The sequence below is a fragment of the Mesoplodon bidens genome (genome assembly GCF_964165515.1).
Source record: "Mesoplodon bidens genome assembly, chromosome: 6".
NCBI lineage: Eukaryota > Metazoa > Chordata > Mammalia > Artiodactyla > Ziphiidae > Mesoplodon > Mesoplodon bidens.
Window position 1 is genome coordinate 38,271,887 of NC_138162.1, and position 23,304 is coordinate 38,295,190.

General features: G+C 38.6%; 1 protein-coding gene across 1 annotated transcript in view; it reads left to right on the forward strand.

The window, feature by feature from the left end:
* The first annotated feature begins 395 nt into the window (after window positions 1–395).
* The window catches only part of MFSD14B (major facilitator superfamily domain containing 14B), an 88,899-nt gene continuing 65,990 nt past the window's right edge, over window positions 396–23,304 (forward strand). Inside the window, exon 1 of the mRNA XM_081236317.1 lies at window positions 396–847. Within this exon, the coding sequence (XP_081092443.1) occupies window positions 740–847 (108 nt within the window). The 5' untranslated portion in view covers window positions 396–739. The remainder of the gene's footprint in view (window positions 848–23,304) is intronic.

The window sequence follows — 23,304 nt, forward strand, 5'->3', positions numbered from 1 at the left end:
GAATCCCACAGCCCAGGTAAGCTCTCTGTCAGCTTCTTTATAGATTTTGAAGAGGAACAGAATATCGTAGTTATAGCATACGGCACTTCCCCAGTTCGGGATTCCAGATCCCGGGGCTGCGTAGCCGTGTCTGAACGTGCCCATCCATATACTTGTTGGGGGCATCAAACTAAGACCAGAAGTGCAGTCACTAACCAAACCCCCAGCACCTGACACCCTCAGTTCGCCAGATCCGGTTCTGTCTCAGGAAAAAAAAACTACTCTTTGAGGCCTTGGGAGACGACGCATTTCCGGCGTGCTGCGGAGTCCCGACGCCACAAAGGCCTCGGAAACGTGGAGGCGGGGCCTGAGGTGGGCGGGCGCTGCTGTGGCTTTGGGCGCAGGCGCCGAGCTTGTGGCGGCAGCTCAGATCCGGGGTGGGGCTTCCTGCCCCTCGCCGGCTTGTGGGGAAGCGGAGCGGGGCTACCCCGGCCGTCGGAGACGGTGTTGGCAGCTATCTGAGTTGGGTTCTGTTCCTGGCTGTGGCTTGTGCCCGCTTTTAGCTGCTCTCCTCGCCTCGTTTCTCTTGCGGCTCCGGCGTCGGCAGCGCTCACAGCCCTCGGCGTCACCACTGGCGCCGCCGCCTGACCCGCAGGCCGATTTGGGCCGCGGAGCCCATGAGAGCGCGGGCCCCGCCGCCGCATTTGCGGCGTAGCTGTAGTCCCGGAACGCCCCCAGCCGGCGCGGGCATGGCAGCGGCATGAACGCGGAATCTCCACCGGAGAGGGAGGAGAAAGCGGCGTCGGAGCCCGAGGCGGGAGCCACGCTGGAGAAGCGCGCGGGCGCGCGGGCCGCGAGCGGCAGCTCGGTGAGTGCGGGCTCAGAGTTCGGACGCTTTACTCAGCCCGAAGCCCCAAGCCAGGGGAGGTTGGGCGGCGTCGCGGCCGGAGTCCGGGGGCGCCTGATGCGGGGCTGGGGCCTGGGTCGCCTGGGGATGAGGATACACTGATCCTCCGCGTCGGCTCGAGGGGCTCTGGCTGTCGGAAAGCCTGTCCTTTTCCGTGTCAGCCAGCCGAATTCATCATTGCTAGGCTTTCCTAGCGCTGCTCATCGCTAGACAAAAATGTAGGCGAATTGGTTATTTCAAAAGACGCCCGACGTGGGACCGTGAATATAAGTAATTTGGTTCTTTCAGAGTTCTCCATACACGCGACAGTGGATACTATTTTCATGGTGCACTTTCTGGCTTGAGCCTACATAGAAGATTTGTGGAGAACCTTTAGAACCGGCATTGGGCCCTGGACCGGGAAGTTGGCGGTGGAGGCTGGGCGGCGCCTTCCTGTTCCTTCATGGTTCTCTAGGCGGTCGCAGAAGCGGTTGGTGAGCAGGATTTCAGGGGAAGCTGCCTATCCCAGGGCCCGACTGAGGAGCGTATTCAGGCTAATCTCTTTTAACAGTTTCACGTGAGATTCAGATGGCTTCCGAAGCACTGGTTTAATTGGCCTGGATTCGGCAGAACAGGCTGTCAGTGGCGCTTAAATGTCTGACGTTGGAACTCTAAGCATAGAGTGTCATTTCTCAAAGATACATTTTTTTCTTTTTTCTTTTTTGCTCTATTTAGGACAGGAAATACAGAAACGGTACAATGAATAGAAACTAATGCCAAGGAGACTTTTCCCAAAGAAAATAGAAATTTTAGGGAAATTAAATTATATGCAATCGGCTTCAGATTTAATTTGCTTTTAAAGAATGCTAAATGATGTTGAAGGCCCCTTCCTGCCCAAGTGACTTCTTATTTTTGAGAAAAAAAAATTAGGAGTTCCTCATTTCGAAGATAAGATTTCTGGGAAGTGGGAAAGTGTTTTTGGTAGGAGGAGGGAAATTCTATACAATTGGTTTTTCTCGTTTTGTTTTTGATTACATAAAAGGTAGACTTATCTTCCTGCCGACTAAGGGAAACGAAACTGCCAGCTCCTCCTCCTGTCTTTGAATTGGTAGACCATAATTCCTGACCAGTGGCCAAGCTAGTAACCTGAGAGGTAGACTCCATCCTTTCCCATCTCTTCATCCAATATGTTAGTAAGTCTAGCTAAGTTTACCAGGTAAAGATTTTAGGTTTTTTATCCTTTCTGCATTCCTGTGGTTCAGTTCCTTAGCATTTTTGACCTAGATTTTGACTATCTCTTGAGACCCTTGCTTACTTCATCATCAGGCTGCTCTCCACAGTATTGATTAGTGTAATTTAACGTGTAAATATGATCATTACTGCTGTCCTTAAATATTTTCATTGGCTCCCTTCGGCTTATAGGATAAAAAAAATAACCTGGCAGGTTGAAGCATTAAAGCATAGTGATTAGGTGAGCATGCTTGGAATCCCAGTTCCCACTTTTTATTACCTGTATAACTTTGGGCAAGTTATATAACCTCTCCAAATTAATGATAGTGTTTACCTCAGATAATTGTGAGGGTTACTACAACCTGGCACCTGGTAAGTCCTCAATAAATATTAGCTTTTATTGTTATTATTTCTCAATATTTTAAGCATGAATGATTGGTCAGAATGTATAGGTGATCCTTGTCTGATAAAAAGCATTCAGTTCTCTCCCATTTACTAATCTATACAGGAACTAGACCCCAACCTAAAAATTAAAGTTGCTGATTTTATGTGCTTAGAACAGGATTTTTTGAGGAATGTGTACTCAAAGAAACTGAGACAGTTTATTCCCCGATTGCTTTCCCTGTGAGCCTTGATGCATTTAGGCACAAATAGAAACCTGTCCAGTCTTTCCTTACCTCTTAGGGTGTGTCTAGTCAGTATTGATAAATTGCAGTGAATTCTGACAGTGAGTTTTGGTGCTTGCTCTACTTAGATGACTAGCATGGGTAGGTAGCAGGGTTCAGCCACTGGTGCTTTTTGTAACGTGTGTTGCCTGGGAAAGCAGTGAATGTCTTTAATCATATATGTTCGTGTCATATGCCAGTACCCCCAAATTATGCATCTTTCCTGTTTGCAGTTTCTTTCTGGTATTGCTTCCAGGTGCTACATTCTCTGGCCTCCAAGACATGGCTTCATTTTAATGTGTTGGAATTTCCTTATAGCTTGATTCTAGTGTATTCATGGTTTCAGGTTCTTAGATGCTACTAATAATCACAAGCAAGACTGCCCACATACAGGGAATCGGCTGAAACTTTTTTCTACCTTGTTTGGCAAAGAGATGTATTGACCTGAATAATAGAAGGGAATCACATATTTATTCTAAGAGACCATTGCAATCTAGAAAAGGGAGTTGTGTGTAGTAAATAAGTTCTTGTTTTATTGTCCTTTCTTTGCTCTATCCCTTCCTAATTGTGCGTGTACATACACCTTGAAATGTTGTGTCAGAATTATTTGCATTATCATTGAATGCATATCCTTTTGGAATCATTTACCTCTGAGCATCTGAAGAGAATTAAGGATTTTCTGCAAAGAAAACACAACTGAGTTTAGCATACTGTGTATTTCAGAATGTTCATTGACTCCAAAAAGCCAGTACTTAGATACCAGTTAAAATCTCTGATGTAGGGCCTCTCAGGATCAATGCCATTCTGGTGACACTTGATGTGTTTTTAATTGATAGTCCTCAGACCGTTTCAGAGGGGCTCCTGTAAAGACTAATTTTGATTTATAAGGACAAGAATATTATATACTTTATAGGCAAAATGGAAATAGTACCGAAGAGCAGCTTGTTACCCCACCAAAAAGGCTAAAATGACTAGATATGTTTTGTTTGTAAAAAGGTGAAAGAGGGGACTTCCCTGGTGGTCCAGTGGTTAAGACTCCACGCTTCCACTGCAGCGGGGCACGGGTTCCATCCCTGGTCAGGGAACTAAGATCCCACATCCCACGGGTGGCACGGCCAAAAAAAAAAAGAAAAAAAAAAGTGAAAGCAGACCTAGGGAAACTTTAGGGGATTTTTTTTTTTTTAATTAGCTTTCAATTCTTAACACTGTTAGGAATCAGTATGATTATTTTAGTAATAAAATAGTACTGGGACATTAGCACAACCAAACTCTGTTAAGTAAATTATAGCAGATAAAAGGAGAAATGAAAAGCATTTGTGAGCAGTTGATCTATCGCAATTTATAAAAGTAAATGCGTTGTGCTTTCATAGCAGAAACATTTATTTTTCATATTAAGAATTATGCAGATCTCTAGTCAACTTTCAAGCCTTTATCAGAACACAGACGTTGTTGCTGCTGGTGTATTGTTCTTAGGCCTAGTATAGGCAGGATTTTGTAAAAACTTTCTTCTTAGGATATCTGAGCATCCTTTCCCACTGATTTTCTTACTAGATTGAGTCTCTGAAGACAGGGACTACAGCTGTGTATCTTTTAATCTAAAATAGTCCTTTAATCTAAAATAGTCTAAAATGTATGTTAGAGAAGTAAATTAGTCTAGTTTAAACCAGTAATTATGCTTATCAATGAAATTAGCTTGTTGCCTTTATGTAAGTTTTGGTTGGCCTTATAAAACAGATTGGAGAGTTCTGTTTTCTTTTATTCTCTGAAGAGTTTGTGTAAGATGGTAATACAGTTGTAGAACTTTATGGTTCTTCAGTTTTTTTGGCTAATGTAGTTCTAGAACAATGTAGATTTTCTGTTTCTTTCTGTCAATTTTAGTAGGTTGTGTTTTCCTAGGAATTTGTCCATTTCATCTAAAATTTCAAATTAATTGGCATAAAGTTGTTCCTAACAGCCTCTTAGGCTCTTTTTAATTACTGTAGGATCTTTAGTCTATTTTTTTTTATTGCTGACATTGGTAATTTTTACCTTATCTTTAAAAAATATTCTTTAGGGTCTTCTGGATAAATACTCACAAATTTTTCAAGTGGCATTAATTTCATGTCTTATTTCTGTATTATATGAACTATATCCAGGAAAATGCTCAGTAGTAATTGTAAAAGTGCACAGCCTTCTCTGCGTAACAGGAATATATATTTTTTCCACTGTCAAGGATGATGTTAGCTATACAGATGAGATAAACATGCTTTATTACACTATGGAAGCGTCTTTTTATTCCTCATTCGCCTTCTTGCTGGTGTTTTCTCTCTCCTTTCCCCCTCCTTTCTCTTTCCTTCCTTCCCTCTCTCCCTCCTTCTAGTTTAGTGTCTCATAGAACCTTCACAAGTGGTTTATGAAATCTGAGATGTGCCCTGGGGAAAGAGGTTGTGGCATGGCAAGGGCATTGTTATATGAAAAGTGGAAGAGAAATTTGTCCTTAATATCTGTAATCAATTATAACAAGAGTTTTTAACCCTGCAAAAAAACATCATATTTGTGAAGTTTGGTCAATTTCCTTTCTAGATGCCTGACTTTTTTATATGTAGCTTTGTATTTGCTTGTCTTTTAAAAACAGCTTTATTGAAATATAATTATAAAAACTATATATGTTTACAGTGTACAGATTTGTGTTTTGACACTTGTGAAATCATTACTGCAATCAAAATAGTGAACATACCCATCACCCCTAAAAGTTTCCTTGTGCCCATTTGTACATCCTCTATCCACCTGCACCTTCCCAGGCAAGCATTTATCTACTTTCTGTTACTATACATTAGTTTTAATTTTCTAAAGTTTTATATAAATGGGCTCATACAGAATATATTCTTTCTGGTCTGGCTTTTTTCAACTCAGATAAATTATTTTGAGATTTATTCATGTTGTTGTATAAATCAGTAGTGCATTCCTTTTTGTTGCTGAGTAGTGTTCAGTTGTATGGATGTACAGTTTGTTTATCCATTCATCCCTTGGTGAACATTCGGTTTATCACCAGTTTTTGGCGGTTACAAATAAAGCGGCGATGAGCATTCATGAACCAGTCTTTGTATGGAGTATACTTTATTTTCTTTTAAGTAAACACTTAGAAGTGGAATGGCTGGATCATATGGTAGGTGTATTGTTTAACTTTTTAAGAAACTGCCCAACTGTTTTTTAAATTTTAAAATTTTAATTTTGCATTGGCATTAGCAGTATGAGAGTTCATCTACATCCTCATCAACACTTGGTCAGTCCATTTTAGCCCTTCTAGTAGGTCTGTAGTGGTATCTTACCGTGCTTTTATTTTGCATCTCCCTATGGCTAATTATGTTCAACATCTTTCCATAAGCTTACTTGCCATTTGTATATCCTCTTGGTGACGTGTCTGTTCACATCTTTTGCCTATTTATTTGTTGTTGTTGGGTCGTTTATTATCTTATAATTGAGTTTTAAGAGTTCTTTATATATTGGGGTTGTAAGTCTTTTATCAGATACATGTTTGCAAATATTTTCTTCTGAGCAGAAGTTTTAATGAGATTTAATTTTATCAATATGCTCTTTAGGGATTGTGTTTTTGGTTTCATATCCAAGAAATCCTAACTCAGTATCACAATAATTTCCTTTTATATTTTTAGAATGAAAAAAAAGTTTACAATTAGGTTTATGACCCATTTTGAATTAATTTTTTATATGGTGTACAGTATCAATGGCAGTTCATTTTTTGCATATGGTAACGAATTGTTGCCTCATCTGTTGAAAAGACTTATTCACTGAATTGCCTTTGCACCTTTGTCAAAATTCAGTTATCCATGTATGTGTCAGTCTATTCTGGATTCTTTATTTTGTTTCATTGATCTGTTTGTTTATCTTTACGTCAGTACCATTCAATCGCTGTTACTGGAGATTCATAGTAAGATTTGGAACGAATAGAGTTTGTCCTACAACCTTGTTCTTCTCTTTTAAAACTGTTTTGGCTATTCTGGGTCCTTTGCATTTTAGAATTATAGAATCAGCTTGTCAATTTCTACAAAAAAGCCTGCTGATATTTTCATGGGGCTTTTGTTGATCCAGAAGATCAGTTTAGGAAGAATTGAAAACAATATAGTCTTCTGATCCATAAATGAAGAATTTCTCCATTTATTTTAGATCTTTAATTTCTTTCAGCTGTGCTTTATAAGTTTCAACAGGTCTTTTGTGTCATTTGTCACCTTTTCCCTATATCATACGTTTTAGGTGCTATTGAACATGTAAATGTAATATAAATGTAAATTATTAAGAAATTTTAAATTCACAACTGTTTGTTGCCAATATATAGAAATACAGTTGATTTAAGAAAAAATTTTAATTGTGATATACAAAATTGTAAATTCTAACAAAATTTACAATTTAATCATTTTTATGTGTATAGTTCAGTAGTGTTAAATATATTCACATTGTTGTGCAACCAATGTCCAGAACGTTTTCATCTTGTAAAATTGAAGCTCTATATCCATTAAACAGCAACTTCCCATTTACTCCAGCTCCTGGTAACCACCATTCTGCCTTCAGTTTCTGAGTATTGACTACTCTAGATACCTCATATAAGTGGAGTCATATACATAATTTGTTGTTTTCTGACTGGCTTATTTCACTTAGCATAATGTCCTCAAGACATGTTGTCTTCAAGATTGTTGAAGGCATGTGTGGCATGTGTCAGGATTTCCATTTTTTTTTAAATAAATTTATTTATTTATTTATTTTTGGCTGTGTCGGGTCCTTGTTGCTCCATGCTTTTGGCTGCGTTGGGTCCTCATTTCTGTGCACTGGCTTTCTTTAGTTGAGGCAGGTGGGGGCTACTCTTCTTTGCGGCACATGGCTTCTCATTACTGTGACTTCTTGTTGCGGAGCACGGGCTCTAGGCACGCGGTATTCAGTAGTTGTGGCACACAGGCTCTAGAGCTCAGACTCAGTAGTTGTGGTGCATGGGCTTAGTTGCTCCGTGGCATGTGGGATCTTCTTGGACCAGGGCTCGAACCCATGTCCCCTGTGTTGGCAGGTGGATTCTTAACCACTGTGCCACCAGGGAAGCCCTTTCCTTCCTTTAAGGCTGAATAATATTCCATTTTCTGTATGTGCCACATTTTCTCTATTTATCTTTTGAGCCACCAGGGAAGCCCTTTCCTTCCTTTAAGGCTGAATAATATTCCATTTTCTGTATGTGCCACATTTTCTCTATTTATCTTTTGATGCACACTTAGATTGATTCTATCTTTTGGCTATTGTGAATAATGCCACTGAACATGAGTGTACAAATATTGGGTTGACCAAAATGTTAACATATTATGGAAAAACCCGAACGAACTTTTTGGCCAACCCAATATTTCTTTGAGATCTGACTTTCAGTTCTTTTGCATATCTACCCAGAAGTGGAATTGCTAGATCTTTGGGTAATTCTATTTTTAATTTTTTTTCTTTTTTTTTTTTTTTTTGCGGTACGCGGGCCTCTCACTGTTGTGGCCTCTCCCGTTGCGGAGCACAGGCTCTGGATGCACAGGCTCAGTGGCCATGGCTCACGGGCCTAGCCGCTCCGCGGCACGTGGGATCTTCCCGGACCGGGGCACGAACCTGTGTCCCCTGCATCGGCAGGCGGACTCTCAACCACTGTGCCACCAGGGAAGCCCTATTTTTAATTTTTTAAGGAACCATTATACTGTTTGCCATAGTGGCTGCACCATTTTACATTCCCACCAACAGTGCACAAGGGTTCTAGTTTCTCCACCTCCTCAACAACACTTGTCATTTTTTCTTTTTTTTTTTTTTTTGCAATACAGAATACAGTTAACTTTTATTTTTTTTAATAAATTTGTTTATTTTATTTATTTATTTTTGACTGCATTGGGTCTTCGTTGCTGCACATGGGCCTTCTCCAGTTGTGGCGAACAGGGGCTACTCTTCATTGCAGTGTGTGGGCCTCTCACTGCGGTGGCCTCTCCTGTTGCGGAGCATGGGCTCTAGGCACGTGGGCTTCAGTAGTTGTGGTGCACGGGCTTAGTTGCTCCGCGGCATGTGGGATCTTCCTGGACCAGCGTTCGAACCTGTGTCCCCTGCATTGGCAGGAGGATTCTTAACCCCTCTGCCACCCGGGAAGCCCAACACTTGTCATTTTCTGTTTTGTTTTTGTTGTGGATAGTAGCCATCCTGATGTTTGTGAAGTGATATCTCATTTTGATTTTGCATTTTCCTAATGATTAGCATGTTGAGCATCTGCTCATATGCTTGTTTAGCCATTTGTATATTTTCATTAGAGAAATGTATATTCAAGTCCTTTGCCCATTTTGAATTGGGTTATTTGGATTAACTCCTTATCAGATACATGCTTTGCAGATATTTTCTCCATAGGTTGCCTTTTCACTCTGTTGATTCTGTCCATTGATGCACAAGTTTTAAATTTTTATAAAGTCCAGTTTATTTTTTACTTTTGTTGCCTGTGTGTTTTGGTGTCATAGCCAAGAAATCATTGTCAAATCTAATGTTGTGAAGCTTTTCCCCTATGTTGTCATCTAAGAGTTTTAGAGTTTTAGGTCTTACGTTTAGGTCTATTTTTTTTTCCCTGCTAATCCCAAACTCCTAATTTATCCCTCCGCATAGGTCTTTGGTTTATTTTAAAAGTTTGTAATTTCATTGAAGCTCGATATCTGTTGTTTCTTTTGTTGCTCGTCATTTTGGAGTCCTGTCTAAGAATCCATTACTAAATCTAAGATTTATCTCTGTTTTCTTCTAGGAGTTTTATGGCTTTTAGCTTAGTTCATTCATCTGTTTTGAGTTAATTTTTGTGTGTGGTATGAGGTAAGGTTCCACCTTCATTCTTTATATGTGGAAATTGAGTTGTCTTAGCACCATTTGTTGGAGAGACTGTTCTTTGCTCATTGATTGAATGGGTTTGGCACTGTTGGCAAAAATCAATTGGACATAGGTATATGGATTTCTTTGTGAGCTTTCAGTTTTATTCAGTTGGTATATATGATAGACTCTCTCTTGCTTTTATGTTGACAAGTCGCTGGTGTTTACTGTGTACTGTGATCCTTGAGTTGGGGGTTATATGGGGGACAAAGGGAGTAGCTTTCAACCTTATCTTTTTCCAGTTGGCAGCAGATGACCTGGTTGACAAAAGCCAGGTGTCCTAGTTCATCTGAACTTTTCAGGTCATGTTGAGAAAGCAGGTGAAGGGATTGGTGAAGATTGTCATTTGCCCAGATACACACTATCCAGGCCAGACTTCTTAGTGTGGGTAAGGGATAGGTGGGTAAGTAAAGGTCTGTGCTTTACTTTGCCTGAGACTCCTATTACCGCTTAACTCAGGTTGCTGCAGTCCAGGCTACCTACCATATGTATGTGCTGATTCTATTTGTGAAGAAATTCGGGCTCTCTAAGAAAGGCATTGTAAGTAATACAAGTGGCTAGTAGCACATACTCTGGAGGTATGTGACTCCCTGGATGTAATACCAGCTTTGCCACTTACTAATCATGTGAATCGGGCAAGTACTTAAGCTCTGTTGTTCTGAGTTTTGTCATCTATAAAGTGGGGATAATAATAGTTCCTGTGTCAAAAGATTGTAGTGAGGATAAAATGATAGTAATGTGCTTTGATCAGGACTTGGCATGGTGTCTGTTGCTGCTGCTGTAAAAGGATAATTTTTGCCTGTGTGTATCTCAGAATCCTTTGTAATAGACTGTCCCTGACCTGTGTCCTTGTCCTTCAGAGTGTTTATTTCCATTTAAAATTTTACATTTCATGAAGTGGGAGCCGGGATAGTTTCTTCTATTGCTACCATTGTTCCCAGCATCTAGCTGACATATAATAGAGCTCAACAAATATGTGTTGAATGAATTGATCACTTGGAGTTTAATTTTTTTTTTTTTTGGGCTGCACCCCATAGCTTGTGGGATCTTAATTCCCAGACCAGAGATTGAACCCGGGCCACGGCAGTTAAAGCGCCAAGTCCTAACCACAGGACCACCAGGGAATGCCCTGGAGTTGAATATTTTTATCGTTAAAGAATGTTGATAGAAATAGGAATATTTACAAAGACAGTTCTTGGGATCTTAGTTTCCTTTAAGTTGGTTGGTAGTTGATAAATTAAATTTGAAAACTTGAGTGAGGGAAAAGCAGTTCTTTTACAAATATTTAATGAATGCTTGGTGTATCCAACATGATAGCCATGTCATTTATTCAACTATTTAATGTGAGACTGACTTGTTTTTTGCGGTACGCGGGCCTCTCACTGTTGTGGCCTCTTCCGCTGAGGAGCACAGGCTCCAGACGCACAGGCTCAGTGGCCATGGCTCACGGGCCTAGCCGCTCTGCGGCATGTGGGATCTTCCCGGACCGGGGCACGAACCCGTGTCCCCTGCATCGGCAGGCGGACTCTCAACCACTGCGCCACCACGGAAGCCTGAGACTGACAGGTTTTTTAAAATTTTTGCGAAAAAGTCATTTCATCTGGAGAAATAAGCAGTAAAATTGTTTTTCTGACTTGCATTCCAATATTATTAGGTAGGAGGAAGAAAAGCAAAGCCTTTAGGTATAGTCATTTATTTGCTTTTTAAAACCATTTGTGTTCTCCTTGTGTTTATATTTAAAAGCTTTCTAATAAAAATTTATTTTTGATGGAGCATTTTACTAACCAGGTATATATGATATAAGCAGAAAGTACCATAAGTATGAATTATTAAAATATTGAGGGCTAATAGTGAAACATACTTTGCATACATGTCTTTTATAGTAAAGCAGAGATGACTGACTGAATCTTGTGACAGTACTTTCCAACTATGGAGTACCAATTTTCAATTAGAATGTATTTTAAAATAATTTTTTTTTCTGTCCAGAAGTATGATGGAGCCAACAGTTTACATAGTTATAGATTTGGTTCCTTAAAATATCAAACTCATATATTTCATTTTAACATTGTGCATGACATAATAATGTATTTGATAAAGAAATTTATTATTGTACATAAGAAATCCAGGAATAGTGTGCTTAGCTTAGCAGTTTAATATCACCAAGGACCTGGTGGGCTCATTACATCCATAAGCTTCACTCTTCCCAGGGTGTTGGCTTTTGGTCTTTAGGATTGATCCCTTGTGGTCTCTTAAGTTCAAGTGCATTTTAACAACCCTGCATTTTTAGTCCTGCCACCCCACATTTACTGTTTTTGACATTGTATTTTACACGTTTTTGTTTTGCGTATCCCTTAACTGCTTATTGCAGATGTAGATGATTTTGCTACTTCTTTCTTTACACTTTCCCTACTAGCTTTATACATGGCTGATTTATTACCTTTACTGTATATTTGCCTTTACCAATGAGATTTTTCCTTTTATAATTTTCATGTTTCTAGTTGTGGCCTTTTTTTTTTTTTTTTCCGCCTAGAAAATTTCCTTTTAACATTTCTTGTAAACTTGGTTTGATGGTGCTGAACTCTTAGCTTGCTTGTCTGTGAAACTTTTGATCTCTCCATCAAATCTGAATGAAATTCTTTGTTGTAGGTTTACCCCTTTCATCATTTTAAATATCATGTCCCTCCCTTCTGGTCTGCTGAGTTTATGCTGAAAAGTCAGCTGATAGTCATGGGAGTTCCCTTGAGTGTAACTTGTTGCTTTTAATATTCTCTCTTTATCTTTTATTTTTGCCATTTTAATTACTGTTTATCTTGGTGTGGTTCTCTTTGGGTTGATCCTGTTAGGGATGTCTGTGATTCCTGGACCTGGAGGTCTGTGTTTCCTTTTCCCAGTTAAGGAAATTTTCAGCTATTATGTCTTACAATATGTTTTCTCTCTCTTCTCCTTCTGGGACCCCTACAATGCAAACGTAGTATGCTTGATGTTGTTCTAAAGGTCTCTTAGGCTGTCCTCCTTTCTTTTTTTTTCCTTTTGTCTGTTCTGCTACAGTGATTTCTACTCTGTCTTCCAGCTTGCTGATCCATTCCCTTGTATCATTCAGTCTGTTGTTGATTCCTTCTAGTGTATTTTTCATTTCACTTATTGTATTCTTTGTCTCTGGTTCTTCTTTATATTTGCTTGTTATATGTATTATATATGCACAAAAGTTTAACTCTTTGTTAAACACGAGTTTTTAACTGTAATGGAGTCCAACATAACTTTTTCTTGCATGGATGGTGACAGTAGTGTTGTGTATACAAACTCATCGTGAAACTAAGGGACCTAATTTTGGGGTCTATGATCTATTTTGAGTTACTTTTTTTTTAGTGTAGCAATATATACATAACAAAATTTATCATCTTAGACATTTTTAAGTGCATAGTTCAGTGGCATTTAAGTACATTAAAATTGTTGTGCAACCATTACCATTGTCTGTCTCCAGAACTTTTCATTATCCCAAACTGAATTCAGTACCCATTAAACTATAACTCCCCAATTCCCTATCCTCCCAGCCCCTGGCAACTACCATCTACAGTCTACCTCTATGAATCTGACTACTCTAGGTACCTTGTATAAATAGAATTATACAGCAACTGTCCTTTTATGACTGGCTTATTTCACTTAGCATATTGTCTTCAAGGTTTATCCGTGTTGTAACATGTCAGAATGTCCTGTCTTTTTTACTGCTGAAAACTATTCCATTGCATGCATATACCATGTTTTGTTCATACATTCTCCACCAATGGACACTTGGGTGGCTTCTACCTTTTGGCTGTTGTGAATAATGCTGCTGTGAACGTGGGTGTAGATACCTCTTGGAGACCCTGCATTCAATTCTTTTGGGTATATACCCAAAAGTAGAATTGCTGGATTTCTAGGTAATTCTATTTTTAACTTTTTTTAGGAACCCGTATTGTTTTTCACAGTGGTTGTAGCATATTACATTCCCATTAATGGTGCACCAGGGTTCCAGTTTCTCTAAATCTTTGTCAACACTTGTTTTTTTTGGTTTTAATTTTTGTTTTTAGTCATGGCCATCCTAATGAGCACAGGTAATATCTCATTTTGCTTTTGATTTTCATTTCCCTAATGCTTAGTGATGTTCAGCGTCTTTTCATGTATTTATTTGTTCTTTGCCCAATTTTTTTTTGTCCTTGAGTTGTAGGACTTTTTTAAAAAATATATTCTGTATGTTAATTTCTTATCAGATATGTGATTTGCAAATGTTTTCTCTTATGGGCTGTCTTTTCACTCTGTTGGTAATGTCCTTTGATGCACAAAAGCTTTCTATTTTGATCAAGTCCAATTTATCTATTTTTTTATTTTGTTGCTTTTTCTTTTGGTGTTATATCCAAGAAATCGTTGCCAAGTCCAGTGTCATGAAGCTTTTCCCCTGTGTTGTCATCTAAGAGTTTTATAGTTTTAGCTCTTATGTCCAGGGCTTTAATCCATTCTGAGTTAATTTTTTGTGCATGATGTAAGGTAGAAAAGGTCTACATGTGAATATCCAACTTCCCCAGCACGTTTGTTGAAGAGACTGTCCTTTCTCCATTAAATGGTCTTAGCACCCTTGTTACAAATGATTTGACCATTATGCAAGTGTTTATTTCTGGATTCTATTATACTCCTTAGGTCTATATGTCTGTTTTTATGCCAGTACCACACTGTTTTGATTAGCTTTGTAGTATGTTTTGAAATCAGGAAGTGTGAGAACTACAGTTTTGTTCTTCTTTTTCAAGATTGTTTTGGCTATTCAGGATTCCTTGAGATTCCAGGTAAGATCATGACATCCTTAAACAAATAATTTTACTCCTTCCTTTCCAGTTTGGATGTCTTTTATTTCTTTTTTTCCCTAATTAGTCTGGCTAGAACTTCCACTATTGTGTTGAATAGAAACTGTGAAAGTGGGCATCTTTTTCTTCTTCCTGGTCTTAGAGGAAAAGTTTTTTCAGCCATTGAGTATTTTGACGTTAGGTGTGGATTTTTCATATGTGGCCTTTATTATATTGAGATTAGATAATTTCCTTCAATGCTAGTTTTTTGGAACTTTTTTTTTTTATCATAAAAGGGTGTTAATTTTCTCAAATGCTTTTTCTGCATCAGTTGAGATGGAGCATGTGGGGTTTTTTCCCCCCTTCATTTTAATGTGGTGTATTCCATTGGTTGATTTTATATGTGAACTATTCTTAACATTCCATGAATAAATCTCACTTGGTCATGGTGTATAGCCCTTTTCATATGCTGCTGCATTTGGTTTGCTGGCGTATTGTTAAGAACTGTTGCATCAACAGCATAAGGAAAATTAATCTCTAGTTGTCTTTTCTGGTAGGGTCTTTGTCGGGCTTTATACAGGTAATGCTGTTTTCATAAAGAATGTTGATAAAATGTGGTCAGTTGTGAGAATAGTTTGAGAGGGATTGGTGTTCTTCAAATGTTTGCTTTAAAGTGAAACCATCAGATTCAGGGCTTTTCATTGTCAGGAGGTTTTTGATCACTGATTCAATCTCTTTATTAGTTCTAGGTCTATTCATATGTTCTGCTTCTTTATGATTCAGCCTTAGTAGATTTCTAGGAATTTGTCTCTTTCGTCCAGTTAATCCAATTTGTTGGCTTACACATGTCCAAATACTGCCTTATAACCTTTCTTTCATTTCTGATTTTAGCAATTTAAGTCTTCCTCTATTTTTCTTGGTTTTCCAAAGATTTGTCAATTTTTTCATATTTTCATAAATATCAACTTGATTTTGTTGATTTTCTGTGTTGCTTTTCTGTATTGCATTTATTTCTGCTTTAATCTACTGTTTCCTTTTTCTTGCTTTGTGTTTAGTTTTCTCTTTTCTAGTTTCTTACAGGGAAAAGTTAGATTGTTGATATCAGATCTTCTGTAATAATCAGGCATTTACAGCTGTAAGTTTCTCTCTAAGCACTGCTTTAGCTGCATTTAACAAGCTTTGATATGCTGTGTTTTCCTTTTCTTTCATCTGAAAGTTTTATAACTTTCCGTGTGATTTCTTTTTTGACACATGGATATTTAGGAGTATGTTGAATAATGTTCATATTTATGAATTTTCCAAATTTTCTTATGTTAATGATTCTTAACTGCATTGTGTTCAAGAACATAGTGTGATTTTTAATTGTTTTTTTGTTTTTTGCGGTATGTGGGCCTCTCACTGTTGTGGCCTCTCCTGCTGCGCAGCACAGCCTCCGGACGCGCAGGCTCAGCGGCCATGGCTCATGGGCCCAGCTGCTCCGCAGCATGTGGGATCTTCCTGGACCGGGGCACGAACCTGTGTCCCCTGCATCGGCAGGCGGACTCTCAACCACTGCGCCACCGGGGAAGCCCTTTAATTCTTTTAAATTTATTCAGACTTGTTTTTCGGTCTTTCCATGTGCACATGAGGAGAATGTGTGTTCTTCTGTAGTTGGATGGAGTGCTCAATGTCTGTTACATCTAGTTAGTGTACAGTGTTACTGAAATCTTCTATTGCCTTGTTGATCTTGTCTGTTGGAAAAGGGTATTGAAGTCTCCAACTACTGTTGAATTGTCTGTTTCTGCCTTTTATTTTTTTTAACACCTTTATTGGGGTATAATTGTTTTACAGTGCTGTGTTAGTTTCTGCTGTATAACAAATAAGTCAGCTACATGTATATATATATCCCCATATCCCCTCCCTTTTGTGCCTCCCTCCCACCCTCCCTATCCCACCCCTCTAGGTGGTCACAAAGCACTGAGCTGATCTCCCTGTGCTATGCATAGCGCATAGTTTTTTAAGGAACCTCCATACTGTTCTCCATAGTGGCTGTATTAATTTACATTCCCATCAACAGTGCAAGAGGGATCCCTTTTCTCCACACCCTCTCCAGCATTGATTGTTTGTACATTTTATGATGATGGCCATTCTGACCAGTGTGAGGTGATACCTCATTGTGGTTTTTTTTTTTTTTTTTGCGGTACGCGGGCCTCTCACTGTTGTGGCCTCTCCCGTTGCGGAGCACAGGCTCCGGATGCTCAGGCTCAGCGGCCATGGCTCACGGGCCCAGCCACTCCGCAGCATGTGGGATCTTCCCAGACGGGGCCACGAACCTCTGTGCCCTGCATCGGCAGGTGGACTCTCAACCACTGCGTCACCAGGGAAGCCCCACCTCATTGTGGTTTTGATTTGCATTTCTCTAATGATTAGTGATGTTGAGCATCTGTTCATGTGTTTGTTGGCAATCTGTATATCTTTGAAGAAATGTCTCTTTAGGTGTTCTGCCCATTTTTGGATTGGGTTGTTTGTTTTTTAGATATTGAGCTGCATGAACTGCTTGTACATTTTGGAGATTAATCCTTTGTCAGTTGCTTCATTTGCAAATATTTTCTCCTATTCTGAGGGTTGTCTTTTTGTCTTGTTTATGGTTTCCTTTGCTGTGCAAAGGCTTTTAAGTTTTCTTAGGTCCCATTTGTTTAGTTTTGTTTTTATTTCCATTTCTCTAGGAGATGAGTCAAAAAGGATCTTGCTGCGATTTATGTCATAGAGTGTTCTGCCTATGTTTTCCTCTAAGAGTTTTATAGCGTCTGGCCTTATATTTAGGTCTTTGATCCATTTTGAGTTTATTTTTGTGTATGGTGTTAGGGAGTGTTCTAATTGCATTCTTTTCCATGTAGTTGTCCAGTGTTCCCAGCACCATTTATTGAAGAGACGCTGTCTTTTCTCCATCGCATATTCTTGCCCCCTTTGTCAAAGCTAAGGTGACCATGTGTGCATGGGTTTATCTCTGGGCTTTCTATCCTGTTCCATTGATCTATATTTCTCTGTTTGTACCAGTACCATACTGTCTTGGTTACTGTAGTTCTGTAGCATTGTTTAAAGTCAGGGAGCCTGATTCCTCCAGCTCTGTTTTTCTTAAGATTGCATTAGCTCTTTGGGGTCTTTTTTGTTTCCATACAAATTGTGAAATTTTTTCTTTTAGTTCTGTGAAAAATGCCATTTTTAGTTTGATAGGGATTGCATTGAATCTGTAGATTGCTTTGAGTAGTATAGTCATTTTCACAGTGTTGATTCTTCCAATCTAAAAACATGGTGTATCTCTCCATCTGTTTGTATCATCTTTAATTACTTTCATCAGTGTCTTATAGTTCTCTGCATACAGGTCTTTTGTCTGCTTAGGTAAGTTTATTCCTAGGTATTTTATTCTTTTTATTGTAGTGGTAATGGGAGTGTTTCCTTAATTTCTCTTTCAAATTTTTCATCGTTAGTGTATAGGAATGCAAGAGATTTCTGTGCATTAATATTGTATTCTGCTACTCTACCAAATTCACTGATTAGCTCTAGTAGTTTTCTGGTAGCATCTTTAGGATTCTCTATGTATAGTGTCATGTCATCTGTAACAGTGACAGTTTTACTTCTTCTTTTCCGATTTGGATTCCTTTTATTTCTTTTTCTTCTCTGATTGCTGTGGCTAAAACTTCCAAAACAATGTTGAATAATAGTGGTGAGACTGGGGAACCTTGTCTTATTCCTGATCTTAGAGGAAATGGTTTCAGGTTTTCACCATGGAGAATGATGTTGGCTGTGGGTTTGTCATATATGGCCTTTTTTATGTTGAGGTAGGTTCCCTCTATGCCTACTTTCTGGAGGGTTTTTATCATAAATCGGTATTGAATTTTGTCAAAAGCTTTTTCTGAATCTATTGAGATGATCATATGGTTTTTCTCTTTGAATTTGTTAATATGGTTTATTACATTGATTGATTTGCATATATTGAAGAATCCTTACATTCCTGGGATAAAACCTGCTTGATCATGGTGTATGATCCTTTTAATGTGCTGCTGGATTCTGTTTGCTAGTATTTTGTTGAGGATTTTTGCATCTGTGTTCATCAGTGATATTGGCCTGTAGGTTCCTTTCTTTGTGACATCTTTGTCTGGTTTTGGTATAGGGTGATGGTGGCCTCGGAGAATAAGTTTGGGAGTGCTCCTCCCTCTGCAGTATTTTGGAAGAGTTTGATAAGGTTTGGTGTTAGCTTTTCTCTAATTGTTTAATAGAATTTGCCTGTGAAGCCATCTGATCCTGGGCTTTTGTTTGTTGGAAGATTTTTCATCACAGTTTCAGTGCTTGTGATTGTTCTGTTTATATTTCTTCCTGGTTCAGTCTTGGAAGGTTGTGCTTTTCTAAGAAGTTGTCGATTTTTGTCCATTTTATTGGCATGTAGTTGCTTGTAGTAATCTCTCATGATCCTTTGTATTTCTGCAGTGTCAGTTGTTACTTCTCCTTTTTCATTTTTAATTCTATTGATTTGAGTCTTCTCCCTGTTTTTCTTGATGAGTCTAGCTAATGGTTTATCAATTTTGCTTATCTTCTCCAAGAACCAGCTTTTAGTTTTATTTATGTTTGGTATTGTTTCCTTCATTTCTTTTTCATTTATTTCTGATCTGATATTTATGATTTCTGTCCTTCTGCTAACTTTGGGTTTTGTTTGTTCTTCTTTCTCAAATTGCTTTATGTGTAAGGTCAGGTTGTTTATTTGAGATTTTTCTTGTTTCTTGAGGTAGGCTTGTATAGCTATAAACTTCTCTCTTAGAACTGCTTTTGCTCATCCCATAGGTTTTGGGTCATCGTGTTTTCATTGTCATTTGTTTCTAGGTATCTTTTGATTTCTTCTTTGATTTTTTCAGTGATCTCTTGTTTACTTAGTACGAATTGTTTAGCCCCTATGTGTTTGTATTTTTTTTACAATTTTTTCCCTGTAATTATCTAGTCTCATAGTTTTGTGGTCGAAAAATAGACTTGATACGATTTCAGTTTTCTTAAGTTTACCAAGGCTTGATTTGTGACCCAAGATATGATCTTTTCTGGAGAATGTTCCATGAGCACTTGAGAAGAAAGTGTATTTTGTTGTTTTTGGATGGAATATCCTATAAATATCAATTAAGTTCATCTTGTGTAATGTGTCATTTAAAGTTTGTGTTCCTTTTTTTATTTTGTTTTGGATGATCTGTCCATTGGTGAGAGTGGGGTGTTAAAGTCCCCTGCTATTGTGTTGCTGTCAATTTCCCCTTTAATGGCTGTTAGCATTTGCCTTATGTATTGTGGTGCTCCTATGTTGGGTGCATAAATATTTACAATCGTTATATCTCCCTATTGGATTGACCCCTTGATTATTATGTAGTGTCCTTTTTTGTCTCTTAAAATAATCTTTATTTTAAAGTCTAATTTCGTCTGATATGAGAATTGCTACTCCAGCTTTCTTTGATTTCCATTTGCATGGAATATCTTTTTCCATCCCCTCACTTTTAGTCTTTATGTGTCCCTAGCTCTGAAGTGGATCTCTTGTAGACAGCATATATACGGGTCTTGGTTTTGTATTCATTCAGCTAGCCTGTGTCTTTTGGTTGGAGCATTTAATCCATTTACTTTTAAGGTAATTATCGGTTATGTGTGTTCCTATTACCATTTTCTTAATTGTTTTGGGTTTGTTTTTGTAGTTCTTTTCCTTCGTGTTTCTTGCCTAGAGAAGTTCCTTTAACATTTGTTGTAAAGCTTGTTTGGTGGTGCTGAATTCTCTTAGCTTTTGCTTTTCTGTAAAAGTTTTCTCTGTCGAATCTGAATGAGACCCTTGCTGGGTCGAGTAATCTTGGTTGTAGGTTTTTACCTTTCATCACTTTAAATATGTCCTGCCACTCCCTCTGGCTTGCAGAGTTCCTGTTGAAAGATCAGCTGTTAACCTTATGGAGATTCCCTTGTATGTAGTTTGTTGCTGTTTCCTTGCTGCTTTTAATATTTTTTCTTCTTATTTATTCATTCATTCATTCATTCATTCATTTATAGCGGTACGTGGGCCTCTCCCATTGCAGATCACAGGCTCCGGATGCGCAGGCTCAGTGGCCATGGCTCACGGGCCCAGCCGCTCCATGGCATGTGAGATCTTCCCGGAGCCGGGCATGAACCCATGTCCCCTGCAACGGCAGGTGAAATTTCAACCACTGCGCCACCAGGGAAGTCCTGTATTTAATTTTTGATAGTTTGATTAATATGTGTCTTAGTGTGTTTCCCCTTTAGTTTTTCCTGTATGGGATTCTCTTTGCTTCCTGGACTTGAATATTTCCTTTCCCATGTTAAGGAAATTTTCAAGTATTATGTCTTCAAATATTTTCTCAGACCATTTATTTTTCTTTTCTTCTTCTTCTGGTACCCCTATAATCCGAATGTTGGTGTCCCCAGCGGTCTCTGAAGCGGTCCTCAATTCTTTTCTTTCTTTATTCTGCTCTGTGGCAGTTATTTCCACTATTGTATCTTCCAGGTCACTTATCTATTTTTCTCCCTCAGTTATTCTGCTATTGATTCCTTCTAGAGAATTTTTAATTTCATTTATTGTGTTCATCATTGGTGTTTGCTCTTAACTTCTTCTAGGACCTTGTTAAATGTTTCTTGTATTTTCTCCATTGTATTTCCAAGATTTTGGGTCACCTTTACTGTCATTACTCTGAATTCTTATTCAGGTAGACTGCCTATTTTCTCCTCATTTGTTTGGTCTGGTGGCTTTTTTAAACTTGCTTCTTCATCTGCTGCATATTTCTCTGTCTTCTCATTTTGTTTAACTTACTGTGTTTGGGGTCGGGGTCTCCTTTTTGCAGGCTGCAGGTTCGTAGTTCCCGCTGTTTTTTGTGTCTGCCCCCAGTGGGTGAGGTTGGTTCTGTTTCTTGTGTAGGCTTCCTGGTGGAGGGGACTGGTGCCTGTGTTCTGGTGGGTGGGACTGGATATTGTCTTTCTGGTGGGCAGGGCTGTGTCTGGTGGTCTGTTTTGGGGTGTCTGTGAATGTCTTGTGATTTTAGGCAGCCTCTCTGCTAATGGGTGGGGTTGTGTTCCTGTCTTGCTAGTTGTTTGGCATGGGGCATCGAGAACTGGGGCTTGCTGGCCATTGGGTGGAGCTGGGTCTTACTATTGAGACAGATCTCTAGGTGAGCTCTCACCAATTGACATTACATGAGGCCAGGAGGTCTCTGGTGGTCCAATGTCCTGGACTCGACCTCCCACCTTGGAGGCTCAGGCCTGACACCTGGCCGGAGTGCCAGGACCTGTCAACCACACGATACTCTTGTTTCCAGCGGACCCTGCAGGCAGAGATCCAGGAGACTGAATGATGTGGTAGGAATTCTCACCTTCTGGTTTCTGTCCGGTGTCCCAGCATCTCTTACTGCAACAGCTTTGGGGCAAGTAGTGTCCAGCCACTAAAGTTGCATCCCATTCTCATCCCAGCTGTTTGGTAGGAAGAAATTGCCCTCTACCCTTCTAGGTTCTTCTGGCTGGTCAAAATGGCTGAAACTTTCACCTTAAATACCATCTACTAAAGATAAAAGAAGGTGTATCTTTTATTTTTAAAGGGTATGGGTGCCAGTGGATGAGAGAGAATGATTTAATGTTGTACAATATAAATATCTTTGATATTGATTGTAAACAGGTCCTATAAATAAATATGAAAGATTATATCTTTATGAAAAAAACGTGCAAAGAATGAACAATTCATAGAAAAATAAATATAAATTCCTAATAATCATAGGAAAGAAGCTCAACTTCACTTGTAATCAGAGAAATGCAAAATAAAATGATAATCATTTAAAAAATCTAACAAAAATTTAAAAATTATTTATAGTCTTAGAATATGGGGAAACAGGTATTTTCAAACACTGTTAATGAGACAGGTTCTTTTTAAAATTTTTGGTAACTTTTAGAAAGTTTTTTGTTTTTTTTACTTATATTCAGTTATGAATACACTCATATGTTCATCCCCCTACTCCACCAGTCTTATTTCATCTGCATTTTGTGTAAACTTGTCCTTAAGTATCAGCTGAATTGAATCCAAACTTTTGTTTGTTTTATTTTATTTTGGCAAGAATAATTTATAAGTGGTGTTATTTCTTGTTGTAGCACATCACGCAAGAAATAATCTTTGACTCTCTTAGTGATGTTATGAATGATCAGGTTTGAGGTGTTAATCTGATTATTCCTTCATGAAGTACCTTGTTCACTTTTACCTAATGACTTTAATGGCCATTAATGGTTATTGCCTAGATTTACTATTTAAGTGAGCTTATTACAAAGTGATATGTTAATCATTCCTTCTTCATTCATTATTGAAATTTTTGAAAAAGAGAACTTTAGCTAATCAGTATTTGGTTACCCTGAGATATGGAAAAGCAGAATAAGTGCTTCTCTCTCTCTCTTTTTTTTTTTTACTCCACATTTACCCGTTTTCAGAATAATGGCTTAGTTTTCTAGCATCCACCAAAGATTGATGGTCTTACAAATTTGTATATATATATGTTTCAATCTGTGGCAGATATTACTCTTTTTACTCAGTCTTTGCCCAGTGCGGTTTCCTTCAGGTTGGCTCCTGAATCATTTTGATATGTCTGTAGTCTGTGATAGCATCTTTGCTTTTGGAAAGATATGTTCCAGGATCATGTACATTTTTTGCCCCAAACCTGGAATCAGCTCATTGTCTAAAAAGTTCAATTTTCTTTTAGTGGGAAATGATATTTCAGGACCACAATCTGGGCTCTAGGAGATGTTTGTTCCTGTTGGGTTGCTCATTTTTTTCTAGGTCTTTTCAGTGAATAGAATTAGGAAA